Raw genomic sequence first — 12,511 nt, forward strand, 5'->3', positions numbered from 1 at the left:
GGTTTAACCATTATGAGTTCCCTGATTTCAGGCAGGACAGGAATGGGGCTGAGTTCATTTATAGGCTAGGGTTCCCCCTCGATTATTATCCAGCGAGTCTGCAATGTATGCACCTGTGAGTTTGCTCACGGGTTTGTGGAGCTGTTGAAACAAAATACTTGTAGAGCTGTTGAACCAGCTGGTGGCCACTATGCTGTGGTACCGGCTGGTCACTTTGACCCCTCCCCCTGCGTTTGTCACCAAGATACAGAAGAAGCTGGTGGACTTCTTCTGGAACAACAGGAAGCACTGGGTCTCTGCTGCGGTTTTGAGTCTCCCGCTTAGGGAGGGCGGTCAGTCGTTGGTGTGCGTCAGCACCCAGCTGCCGACTTTCCATCTTCAGACCCTGCAGAGATACCTTTATGTCGAGCCCCCTCCTAGGTGGCGTGCTCTGGCGACGTATTTCTTCCACCTCAATTACGACACACAGCTCCTGTTTGTGAGCTTGGGGGGCGTCAGGACTGCCGTCCAGGAGCTGCCTGTCTTTTACCAGGAACTCATCAGTGTCTGGAACAAAGTCTCCACCAAGCGCAGCTCTCCACCGTCTGGAGTGGCAGCTGTCCTGCAGGAGCCGCTGCTCAGGAATCCGTACCTCCACGACCGAGGTTTTAGGTGGCAGTTGGACGAGAGGGCTGTGGCTGGCGAGGTGACCAGGGTCAGGGACCTGCTCGATGGCGGAGGAGCGGGCTGGATGGTGCAAGACGTGCTGGCACGGCGCCTAAACTTGGCCAACGTCCGGCGCGCGGCCGATGCCATCAAGTCCGCTAAAAACAGCGCTGGGCCCTGACTCCATTAGATATGTCAAGGAGGCTCAAGCACGTGGGGAGATCCCGTCCGAACTGACCCACGTCCGGACGGAATTCCTCATCGGCGCCAAGCCCCGAAACCTCCCGTTGGAGCCTGAGCCTCCTCGTGGAAATCCCCTCCGTGCCTTTCAGTTCTGTGCGGAGGGGTTTCCTGTCTGGGCTGCTCTTGCACTCTCCACCTTGCCATCCTCGTCTGCCGTCCGGACACGCCATCGCACACCACCAGAGGAGGCGGAGGTCCCAAATGGAGTGCACTCTACGCGGGAGTCCTCCCACTATTTATTGGGGACTTGGTCTGGAGGGTGGTGCATGGAGCACTCCCGTACAATAAGTTTTTAAGTCGGTTCGGGGCTCCCAGGCTGTCTGCGGTCTGGGAGAGTCCGTGTTCCATGTTTTTATTGAAGTTGCGAGGTTACAGCCCCTATTCCATTATTTGAAGGGGCTGCTCCTCAAATTCTGGTTGCACTTCAGTCCCACACTCCTGATCTTTGGGCACCCTGTGTGGAGGGGAGCGGGCAAGTCGGAAGGCCTCCTTGTAGGACTGCTCCTGGGCACGGCCAAGGGGGCCATCAGCCGGTCCAGGCAACGGGCGATCGTTCAGCCTGACTGCCTGCCTCTCTCCAGCGGTTATGGAGCACGCGGTGTCCACCGGTACACTCGCGGCCTTCCGCGAGAGGTGGGCGCCGGAGGGACTGGAGTGCATCATCACCCCCGGCAGCCAAATTTTAATACGATCCATTAACGTCCAAAGTTTAATTGGTTTATTTTGTCGGTTTTAGTGCCCCCCTGTGATCAGGGGGCGCTTGATTTACTGTTCAAATTAAAATAGTTGTAGAGTTGTTGAGTTGGGAGTGGCTTAGCCAGTCACGTGATGGTCACAAGACTCAATAAAACCCCAGCCAGTTGGGTTCAGGAGGTCGACGATGAGTTATGCAGTTGCAAGCCTGATGGATGAACTGGTAATGTGTAGTGTGATCGTTAAACCTTTGTCAATAAACTAACTAGTTCTTAATAGCAATGTGTTCTTGAGCAAAGAGCCCATGAAGCAAATACATTACCGAGTTCTATTAGCAACCGCCTGCGTGTGTGGCCTGCCTGTGATTGCTCCTGTGGCCAAATAGCCAGCTGGCACTCGCTGTGCAGTATCACATCAAGAAAGCAGCAGCACCAGTAGTCGCCCTGAGGAATGAGGGAGGGGACTTGTGCAAGTTCCTCCAGTGTCTTCTCAGGGCAGGCACCTCTAAAAGTCAAACGTGGCTCACAACCACATTCACTTGCTGCTAATCAGTAGAGATTGTGGTCTGAGCCTTTCTCCATTGGGAGGGACGTACTCGCAGCAAGTGATTGGTTATCACTGCGGAAGAGGCGTTTTCACTGCCTCTGGGAGTTTGTAGTGCCAATTGGCAGTACTTGGACGTCAAGTCATGTTACAGGCAGTGAGTTTGCAAGATGTGTCCTGGAGTGTTTGAATAAGTGCTGGACATAATTCGGCTGTTTTATAGTCATCATCATAGGCAGTCCCTCAAAACGAGGATGACTTGCTTCCACGCCAAGAAAGTTGTTTCAATGAAAGACCTAATATTCCAGGATCTGAACTACATGCTGAAGGGTGGAAGATGCCTGTGCGTGGATTTTTTTACCGTGTGGTGGCCGTTGCACACCAGCCACCACACGGGCTTGACAGAGCCAGGTCTTAGTCCAGTGACAAGGGTTAACCAGGATGACTGGAGACCAGCTCTGCTGCACGGACCTAGTGAGCACACATATCGCACGATCGGAGCGGAGATTGGTTGAAACACACTTTTGCAGAGGGCGGTGGAGGGGGGAGCATGGGCTGGGGGGGGGGTGGCGGGGAGGAGGAGAATTGCATACCAATCACAACTCAGTCTGCATTTGCATACAGTGAAGAGGCACTGAGTCGCCATGCACTACTACTACAACAACAACTTCCATTCATACAGCGCCTTTAACGTAGTAAAACGTCCCAAGGTACTTCACAGGAGCGCTGTCAAAACAAAATGTTACACTGAGCCATATTAGGGCAGGCTTGTTCAAAGAGATCAGTTTTAAGGAGCATCTTGAAGGAGGAAAGAGAGGCGGAGGGGTTTAGGGAAGAAGTTCCAGATCTTGGGGCCCAGGCAACAGAAGGCACAGCCACCGATGGTGGAGCGATTATAATCAGGGATGCTCAAGAGGCCAGAATTAGAGGAGTGCTGTTCACTTTGAATTTCTGATGTGTTTGTTCAGATAAACTGGAGAAAATATTGCACCACTATACTGTTTCCTGGGACAGGGTACTATTAAAACATCTTACAGATTTGTAGACCACTGTAATGAGTTCCCAGACATGGAGGAACATCTTTAACTGTATATTTTTGACACTCTGCTTATCCACAGTCTTTGGAAAGCCAACTTGACCAGTTAAAGTGAAGGCTTGTTGATAATAGGAGACACTTATTTTGTGTGAGATTAGGCAAAAAAGACAGCTTGCTATCCCTGGGGTGAAGCTTACTTTGCACCAGTGAATCTGTGTCACGAAGCAATATCGTGGATTCATAACTGCGTGCCACGACACTGTATGGTTAGGGGAATTTTATTTTATTCGTTCAGGGATGTGGGCGTCGCTGGCAAGTCCAGCATTTATTGCCCATCCCTAATTGCCCCTCGAGAAGGTGGTGGTGAGCCGCCGCCTTGAACCGCTGCAGTCCGTGTGGTGAAGGTGCTCTCACAGTGCTGTTAGGGAGGGAGTTCCGGGATTTTGACCCAGCGACGCTGAAGGAAGGGTCGATATATTTCCAAGTGTTTTCCAAGACTAAGGGTTTCATTAAGAGGGGGAAAATAGAGTACGAGAAGAAGCTTGCCGGGAACATAAAAACTGACTGCAAAAGCTTCTATAGATATGTGAAGAGAAAAAGATTAGTGAAGACAAACGTAGGTTCCTTGCAGTCGGATTCGGTTGAATTTATAATGTGGAACAAAGAAATGGCAGACCAATTGAACAAATACTTTGGTTCTGTCTTCATGAAGGAAGACACAAATAACCTTCCGGAAGTACTAAGGGACCGAGGGTCAAGTGAGTAGGATATCCTTATTAGGCGGGAAATTGTGTTAGGTAAATTGATGGGATTGAAGGCCGTGAAATCCCCGGGATCTGATATTCTGCATCCCAGAGTACTTAAGGAAGTGGCCCTAGAAATAGTGGATGCATTGGTGATCATTTTCCAACAGTCTATCAACTCTGGATCAGTTCCTATGGACTGGAGGGTAACTAATGTAACACCACTTTTTTTAAAAAGGGAAGGAGAGAGGAAGCGGGTAATTATAGACCGGTTAGCCTGACATCAGTAGTGGGGAAAATGTTGGAATCAATCATTAAGGATGAAATAGCAGCGCATTTCGAAAGCAGTGACGGGATCGGTCCAAGTCAGCATGGATTTATGAAGGGGAAATCATGCTTGACAAATCTTCTGGAATTTTTTGAGGATGTAACTAGTAGAGTGGACAAGGAGAACCAATGGATATGGTGTATTTGGACTTTCAAAAGGCTTTTAATAAGGTCCCACACAAGAGATTGGTGTGCAAAATCAAAGCACATGGTATTGGGGGTAATATACTGACGTGGATAGAGAACTGGTTGGCAGACAGGAAGCAGAGAGTCAGGATAAACGGGTCCTTTTCAGAATGGCAGGCAGTGACTAGTGGAGTGCCGCAGGGCTCAGTGCTGGGACCCCAGCTATTTACAATATACATCAATGATTTGGATGAAGGAATTGAGTGTAATATCTCCAAGTTTGCAGATGACACTAAACTGGGTGGCGGTGTGAGCTGTGAGGGGGACGCTAAGAGGCTGCAGGGTGACTTGGACAGGTTAGGTGAGTGGGCAAATGTAGGCAGATGCAGTATAATGTGGATAAATGTGAGCTTATCCACTTTGGGGGCAAAAATGCGAAGACAGAATATTATCTTAATGGCGGAAGATTAGGAAATGGGAAGGTGCAACGAGACCTGGGTGTCATGGTTCATTAGTCATTGAAAGTTGGCATGCAGGTACAGCAGGCAGTGAAGAAGGCAAATGGTATGCTGGCCTTCATAGCTAGGGGATTTGAGTATCGGAGCAGGGAGTTCTTACTGCAGTTGTACAGGGCCTTGGTGAGGCCTCATCTGGAATATTGTATTCAGTTTTGGTCTCCTAATCTGAGGAAGGACGTTCTTGCAATTGAGGGAGTGCAGCGAAGGTTCACCGGACTGATTCCCGGGATGGCAGGACTGACATCTGAGGAGAGACTGGATCGACTGGGCTTGTATTCACTGGAGTTTAGAAGGATGAGAGGGGATCTTATAGAAACATATAAAATTCTGATGGGACTGGACAGGTTAGATGCAGGAAGAATGTTGCCGATGTTGGGGAAGTCCAGAACCCAGGGGTCACAGTCTAAGGATAAGGGGTAAGCCATTTAGGACTGAAATGAGGAGGAACTTCTTCACTCAGAGAGTTGTTAACCTGTGGAATTCCCTACCGCAGCGAGTTGTTGATGCCAGTTCATTGGATATATTCAAGAGGGAGTTAGATACAGCCCTTACAGTTAAAGGGATCAAGGGGTATGGCGGGAAAGGGGTACTGAGGTGAATGATCAGCCATGATCTTATTGAATAGTGGTGCAGGCTCGAAGGGCCGAATGCCCTACTCCTGCACCTATTTTCAATGTTTCAATGATAGAGATTGCGTGTTTGGGAGGTGCTGCCGAAGAAGCCGTGGCGAGTTTAATTTAAGTGGCTATCGAGTGGAAGCACGATACTTTTGCAGAGAGGGAGGTAAATGACTCCGTGCAGCGGGTTAAGCCCTTGTCTGGCTTTACAACAACTTAAATTTGCATAGTGTTTTTAACGTAGTCAAACCTGCCGAGGCACTTCATGTGGGAACGGTAGCGTAGTGGCTTTGTTATTCGGCTACTAATCAGAGGCCTGGATTAATGATCCGGAGACGTGGGTTCAAATCCCACCACGGCAGCTGGGGAATTTAATTCAATTAATTCAATAAATCTGGAATATAAAGCTCGTATCAGTAATGGTGACCATGAAACAACCGGATTGTTGTAAAAACCCATCTGGTTCACTGATGTCCTTCAGGGAAGGAAATCTGCCGCCCTTACCCAGTCTGGCCTCTATGTGACTCCAGACCCACAGCAATGTAATTGACTCTTAACTGCCCTCTGAAATGGCCCAGCGAGACACTCAGTTGCACCAAACCGCTTAAAAAAAAAAGTGGTTCAAGAAGGCGGCTCACCACCAGCTCCACGAGGGCAATTAGGGACGGGCAATAAATGCCGGCCTTGCCAAGGACGCCCACATCCTGTTAACAAATTAAAAAATAACATAGCATTGATGGAGAAGCAGGAACAGATCCCCATTCACCAAATCCAGCAGGGTGCCGTGTTTGTGTCCAAGAGCTCGGTACCTGAGGTGAAAAAATAAATTGGACATGGCTCAATATTTGCATTCATTACCTTTTTTTTCTCTAACCGTGGTTTCAGGCAATTGCCCATATCTTGCCGTTCCGGCACGATAATCGCCAATCCTTGGATCCCATCTGGAACCAGCATCACATTGAAAGAGTGGAAATAGTCATGAAAGAGACTCTCGATTCTAAAGGTAGGGGAAATGCGAGAAGTTGTGTTGCTGCTGAAGCTAGTACCCTGTCGAGCCCCCTCATTTTCTTATAAGTTTCAGTAAGATTACCTCTCATTCTTCTAAACTCCAAGGAGTATAGGCCAAACCTGCTCAACCTTTCTTCATATGGCAAACTTGAGGTAGAAGATCAGCCATGATCTCATTGAATGGCGGAGCAGGCTCGAGGGGCCAAATGGCCCACTCCTGCTCCTAATTTTTATCTTCTTATGAAATGTGGCAGCCAATTGCGCACAGCAAGCTCCCACAAAATGCAATGTGATAATGACCAGATAATCTGTTTTAGTGATGTTAATTGAGGGATAAATATTGGCCCCAGGACACCGGGGATAACTCCCCCTGCTCTTCTTCGAAATAATGCCATGGAATATTTTACGCCCACCCGAGAGAGCAGGTTTAACATCTCATCCAAAAGACGGCACCTCCGACAGTGCGGCGCTCCCTCAGCACTGGACTGGAGTTTCAGCCTAGATTTACATGCTCAAGTCTCTGGAGTGGGACTTGAACCCACAACCTTCTGACTCAGAGGTGAGTGTGCTACCCACTGAACCACAGCTGACACTGCAAGGATACTAAAGCATGGGAAGAGTCGACACAGAGTCCCTGGGACAGAAGCACCCAAGCTTTTTGCCTTGATGGGAAACTTGGGAGCCTTCCATGGATCCTCGTGGGCTACGTGTAAGGCTGAGGTCAATGTTCCCTTTAATTGGCCGACACTTTTGGGTCTTGGTATGCTGATTTAGGGTTTATCTACCAACGAGATGCCACTGTTCTCATCCCAAATTTGTGTGTCAAACATCCAGATTGCCAGGGACTGTCCGATGCATGTGGATTGAGACGGTATAATTATGTTTTTTAAAAAAAAGCTGGTGCAAATGTAGGGCGACATTCACGGGAGCAGAGGAGGTGAAGGGGGCAGAAATCAGTCGGTGTTTGAAATTTGGAAAGGGTAAATAGTGCAAGATTGTTTTCAGTGAAAAGGGGACTTGATTTTTTGGGATTAGTGCGAGAAGTAGATTAGAATAAATGTTCTCACTTAAAGGGTTATCATCAGAGGCAGTCCCTCGAAATCGAGGAAGACTTGCTTCCACTCCAAAAGTGAGTTCTGAGGTGACGGTACAATCCAATACGGGAATTACAGTCTCTGTCAGTCGTTGGCGGAAAGGGTGGGTGGGGGGAGTCTGGTTTGCTGCACGCTCCTTCCGCTGCCTGCGTTTGTTTTCGGCATGCTTTTATTAGACCATAATATCGAAGCCCAGTTGATCACCATATTTAAGAGGAAATTAGAGCAACATCTGAAGACAAATACTAAATGGCGTAAGGAAACGACACCCAAATGGTAGCGGAGCGGGTAGCTCTGATATGGAGCTCGCACAGGCACCCTGGGTCTCTGCTGTGTTGAGATTGCTCTGACAATATATGTAGAACATTTCAGCTCCAGAGCTCGAGGCAGAATCATCTCTTTCATTCAGTGAAGGAACAAATCCCGCCGCACTGCAGAAATCCTGCCGAGACGATGATCGGCAAATGTTGATATTGAGTGGATGATTCCACTGAGTTCAGAAATCGCAGAGCTTTCTATTCCAATATTTAATCTTCACCAGTGTGCTTGAAGCCTTAAGCCAATCCCTTTGTCGGTATTAAATTTGATTCCCAGACAAAATTTTTGTCTATGTTTGGATGACTGACAGCACCATAGAAGTGATTTTGTTTCCTCGTTGCTAAGCAGTGACTTATCCTGGGTTTCATAGAGGCATAGAGCAAGGAGGTTATGATGAACCTGTATCAAACACTGGTTCGGCCTCAACTGGAGTATTGTCTCCGATTCTGGGCACTGCACTTTAGGAAGGATGTGAAGGCCTTAGAGAGCGCACAGAAAAGATTTACAAGAATGATTCCAGGATGAGGGACTTCAGTTACATGGATGGACTGGAGAAGCTGGGGTTGTTCTCCTTGGAGCAGAGAAGGTTGAGAGGAGATTTGATCGAGGTGTTCAAAATCATGAGAGGTCTGGACAGAGTAGATAGAGAGAAACTGTTCCCATTGGTGGAAGGGTCGAGAACCAGAGGACACAGATTTAAGGCGATTGGCAGAAGAACCAAAGGCGACATGAGGGAAAACATTTTTACGCAGCGATTGGTTGGGATCTGGAATGCGCTGCCTGAGAGGGTGGTGGAGGCAGACTCAATCGTGGCTTTCAAAAGGGAATTGGATAAGTACCTGAAGGAAAAATAAATTGAACGGCTACGGGGAAAGGGCGGGGGAGTGGGACTAGCTGAAGTGCTGTTGCAGAGAGCCGGCACGGGCTCGATGGGCCGAATGGCCGCCTCCTGTGCGGTAACCATTCTGTGATTCTAATTTTGGGGGTACTTTCTGCCACAGCAACAACACTTATGGCTGGAATTGACGGGATTAAATGTAATTTTGTCCTGGCGTGATTTAATATGCGTTTTCGGTTGACCTGGGACAGCTTGGCTAGAGGCAAGGCTAGTTCTGGAGCACAAGTCTTCAGCTCAACAGCCAGGATGTTGTCAGGGCCCACTGCCTTTACTGTATCAAGTGCGCTCAGCCGTTTCTTGATATCACGTGGAACGAATCGAATTGGCTGAAGACTGGCTGCTGTGATGGTGGGGACCTCAGGAGGAGGCCGGTACAGATCATCCACTCGGTACTTCTGGCTGACGATGGTTGTAAACGCTTAATTAAGCCTTGTCCTTTGCGCTCACATGCTGGGCTCCGCCATTGTTGAGGAGGGGGAACAACCTCCTCCCGTTAGTTGTTTAATTACCCACCACCATTCACGAAATAACATTGAACTCGATGACGTGCCCTGGCCTGTTCCAAAAGCTTAACTGAGATGCACTTCATCTCCAGGGCTTGGAGTTTAGCTGAAAGTCCTTCCATAATCTATGTTGTGATTTCACAGTCCTTCACAGCAAAACCACATTTTACACTTTGTCGTGAATGTGTGTGTAAAAGGCATCGACAGATTCATTCTTGTATTTTCATCCCATCTAAATATGATTGATTCACACGTCCTATTTTGCAGCGGGGTGGGGAGGAGTGAAATGATCAGTTACTGCTTTCTTTGCCTTATCATAGTCTGCCATTTCAGTATCAGTGTGTGAAATATATCATGCAATTGTTCTCCTATTAATACAAAAACAAAGTTGTCTTTCATACAGTGTTGGTGACAGCAACGTGCTCACTAAAAGAAAAAAAGAAAGTCTTGCATTTATATAGTGCCTTTCAAAACCTCAGGACATCCCAAAGCGCTTTACAGCCAGTGAAGTCCTGTTTGAAGTGCAGTCACTGTCACAATGTAGGAAACGCGGCAGCCAACTTGCACACAGCAAGTTCCCACAAACAGCAATGTGATAATGATCAGATAATCTGTTTATGTTATGTTGATTGAGGGATAAATATTGGCCCAGGACACTGGGGAAACTCTCCTGCTCTTCTTTAAAATAGTGCTGCGGGATCTTTTACGTCCACCTGAGAGGGCAGACGGGGCCTCAGTTTAACGTCTCATCCGAAAGACGACACCTCCGACAGTGCGGCACTCCTTCAGCACTGCACTGGGGAGTGTCAGCCTAGATTTATGTGCTCAAGTTCCTGGAGTGGGACTTGAACCCACAACCTTCCGACTCAGAGGCGAGAGTGCTGCCCACTGAGCCACAGCTCACACTGGAGCCATTTCTCTCACCTTTAAGGAATTGAAGTAGAGCCATCACACAGGTGAAGTACGGACTCATGAGTTAACCCTAAGGCTATACTACTCGTTGAATTGATTTATTACTCTGACAGATACATAGGATTTGCTGTATCTATATTATGTGTTCATTCCTGACATACATGGGCCTATGCCCAAATGAAGCCTGCATCACCTGCACAAGTTAATTAATCATATTCATACTTCTTTAATTCATTCTAAATTATCCACAAACCTCTCATTAATATTCTTGAACCTTCTTAATCACCAAAATGTCATTTTTGGCTTCATAAACCCTGATTATTTGCAGGAAATGCCCTCAGCTGTTAAAAGTGATTCAACCACAAATAATCTTAGATGATGCAGAAAGTTTCTAGTCCCCTGATAGTTTAGAAACATAGAAACATAGAAACATAGAAAATAGGTGCAGGAGTAGGCCATTCGGCCCTTCTAGCCTGCACCGCCATTCAATGAGTTCATGGCTGAACATTCAACTTCAGTACCCCATTCCTGCTTTCTCGCCATACCCCTTGATCCCCCTAGCAGTAAGGACCTCATCTAACTCCTTTTTGAATATATTTAGTGAATTGGCCTCAACAACTTTCTGTGGTAGAGAATTCCACAGGTTCACCACTCTCTGGGTGAAGAAGTTCCTCCGCATCTCGGTCCTAAATGGCTTACCCCTTATCCTTAGACTGTGACCCCTGGTTCTGGACTTCCCCAACATTGGGAACATTCTTCCTGCATCTAACCTGTCTAACCCCGTCAGAATTTTATATGTTTCTATGAGGTCCCCTCTCATTCTTCTGAACTCCAGTGAATACAAGCCCAGTTGATCCAGTCTTTCTTGATAGGTCAGTCCCGCCATCCCGGGAATCAGTCTGGTGAACCTTCGCTGCACTCCCTCAATAGCAAGAATGTCCTTCCTCAGGTTAGGAGACCAAAACTGTACACAATACTCCAGGTGTGGCCTCACCAATGCCCTGTACAACTGTAGCAACACCTCCCTGCCCCTGTACTCAAATCCCCTTGCTATGAAGGCCAACATGCCATTTGCTTTCTTAACCGCCTGCTGCACCTGCATGCCAACCTTCAATGACTGATGTACCATGACACCCAGGTCTCTTTGCACCTCCCCTTTTCCTAATCTGTCACCATTCAGATAATAGTCTGTCTCTCTGTTTTTACCACCAAAGTGGATAACCTCACATTTATCCACATTATACTTCATCTGCCATGCATTTGCCCACTCACCTAACCTATCCAAGTCGCTCTGCAGCCTCACAGCATCCTCCTCGCAGCTCACACTGCCACCCAACTTAGTGTCATCCGCAAATTTGGAGATACTACATTTAATCCCCTCATCTAAATCATTAATGTACAGTGTAAACAGCTGGGGCCCCAGCACAGAACCTTGCGGTACCCCACTAGTCACTGCCTGCCATTCTGAAAAGTACCCATTTACTCCTACTCTTTGCTTCCTGTCTGACAACCAGTTCTCAATCCATGTCAGTACACTACCCCCAATCCCATGTGCTCTAACTTTGCACATCAATCTCTTGTGTGGGACCTTGTCGAACGCCTTCTGAAAGTCCAAATATACCACATCAACTGGTTCTCCCTTATCCACTCTACTGGAAACATCCTCAAAAAATTCCAGAAGATTTGTCAAGCATGATTTCCCTTTCACAAATCCATGCTGACTTGGACCTATCATGTCACCTCTTTCCAAATGCACTGCTATGACATCCTTAATAATTGATTCCATCATTTTACCCACTACCGATGTCAGGCTGACCGGTCTATAATTCCCTGTTTTCTCTCTCCCTCCTTTTTTAAAAAGTGGGGTTACATTGGCTACCCTCCACTCCATAGGAACTGATCCAGAGTCAATGGAATGTTGGAAAATGACTGTCAACGCATCCACTATTTCCAAGGCCACCTCCTTAAGTACTCTGGGATGCAGTCCATCAGGCCCTGGGGATTTATCGGCCTTCAATCCCATCAATTTCCCCAACACAATTTCCCGGCTAATAAGGATTTCCCTCAGTTCCTCCTCCTTACTAGACCCCCCGACCCCTTTTATAACCGGAAGGTTGTTCGTGTCCTCCTTCGTGAATACCGAACCAAAGTACTTGTTCAATTGGTCCGCCATTTCTTTGTTCCCCGTTATGACTTCCCCTGATTCTGACTGCAGGGGACCTACATTTGTCTTTACTAACCTTTTTCTCTTTACATATCTATAGAAACTTTTGCAATCCGTCTTAAT

At 47.5% G+C, this 12,511-nt stretch overlaps 1 protein-coding gene across 2 annotated transcripts in view; it reads left to right on the forward strand.

Moving 5' to 3' along the window:
- h6pd (hexose-6-phosphate dehydrogenase (glucose 1-dehydrogenase)) overlaps positions 1 to 12,511 on the forward strand; it is a 90,237-nt gene that overhangs the window by 30,327 nt on the left and 47,399 nt on the right. For both annotated transcript variants that reach the window (XM_070861042.1, XM_070861041.1), the window contains exon 3: positions 6,377 to 6,494. In XM_070861042.1, coding sequence (XP_070717143.1) covers positions 6,377 to 6,494 — 118 coding nt within the window. The remainder of the gene's footprint in view (positions 1 to 6,376; positions 6,495 to 12,511) is intronic.

This window comes from Pristiophorus japonicus, chromosome 18 (assembly GCF_044704955.1).
Source record: "Pristiophorus japonicus isolate sPriJap1 chromosome 18, sPriJap1.hap1, whole genome shotgun sequence".
Lineage (NCBI taxonomy): Eukaryota > Metazoa > Chordata > Chondrichthyes > Pristiophoridae > Pristiophorus > Pristiophorus japonicus.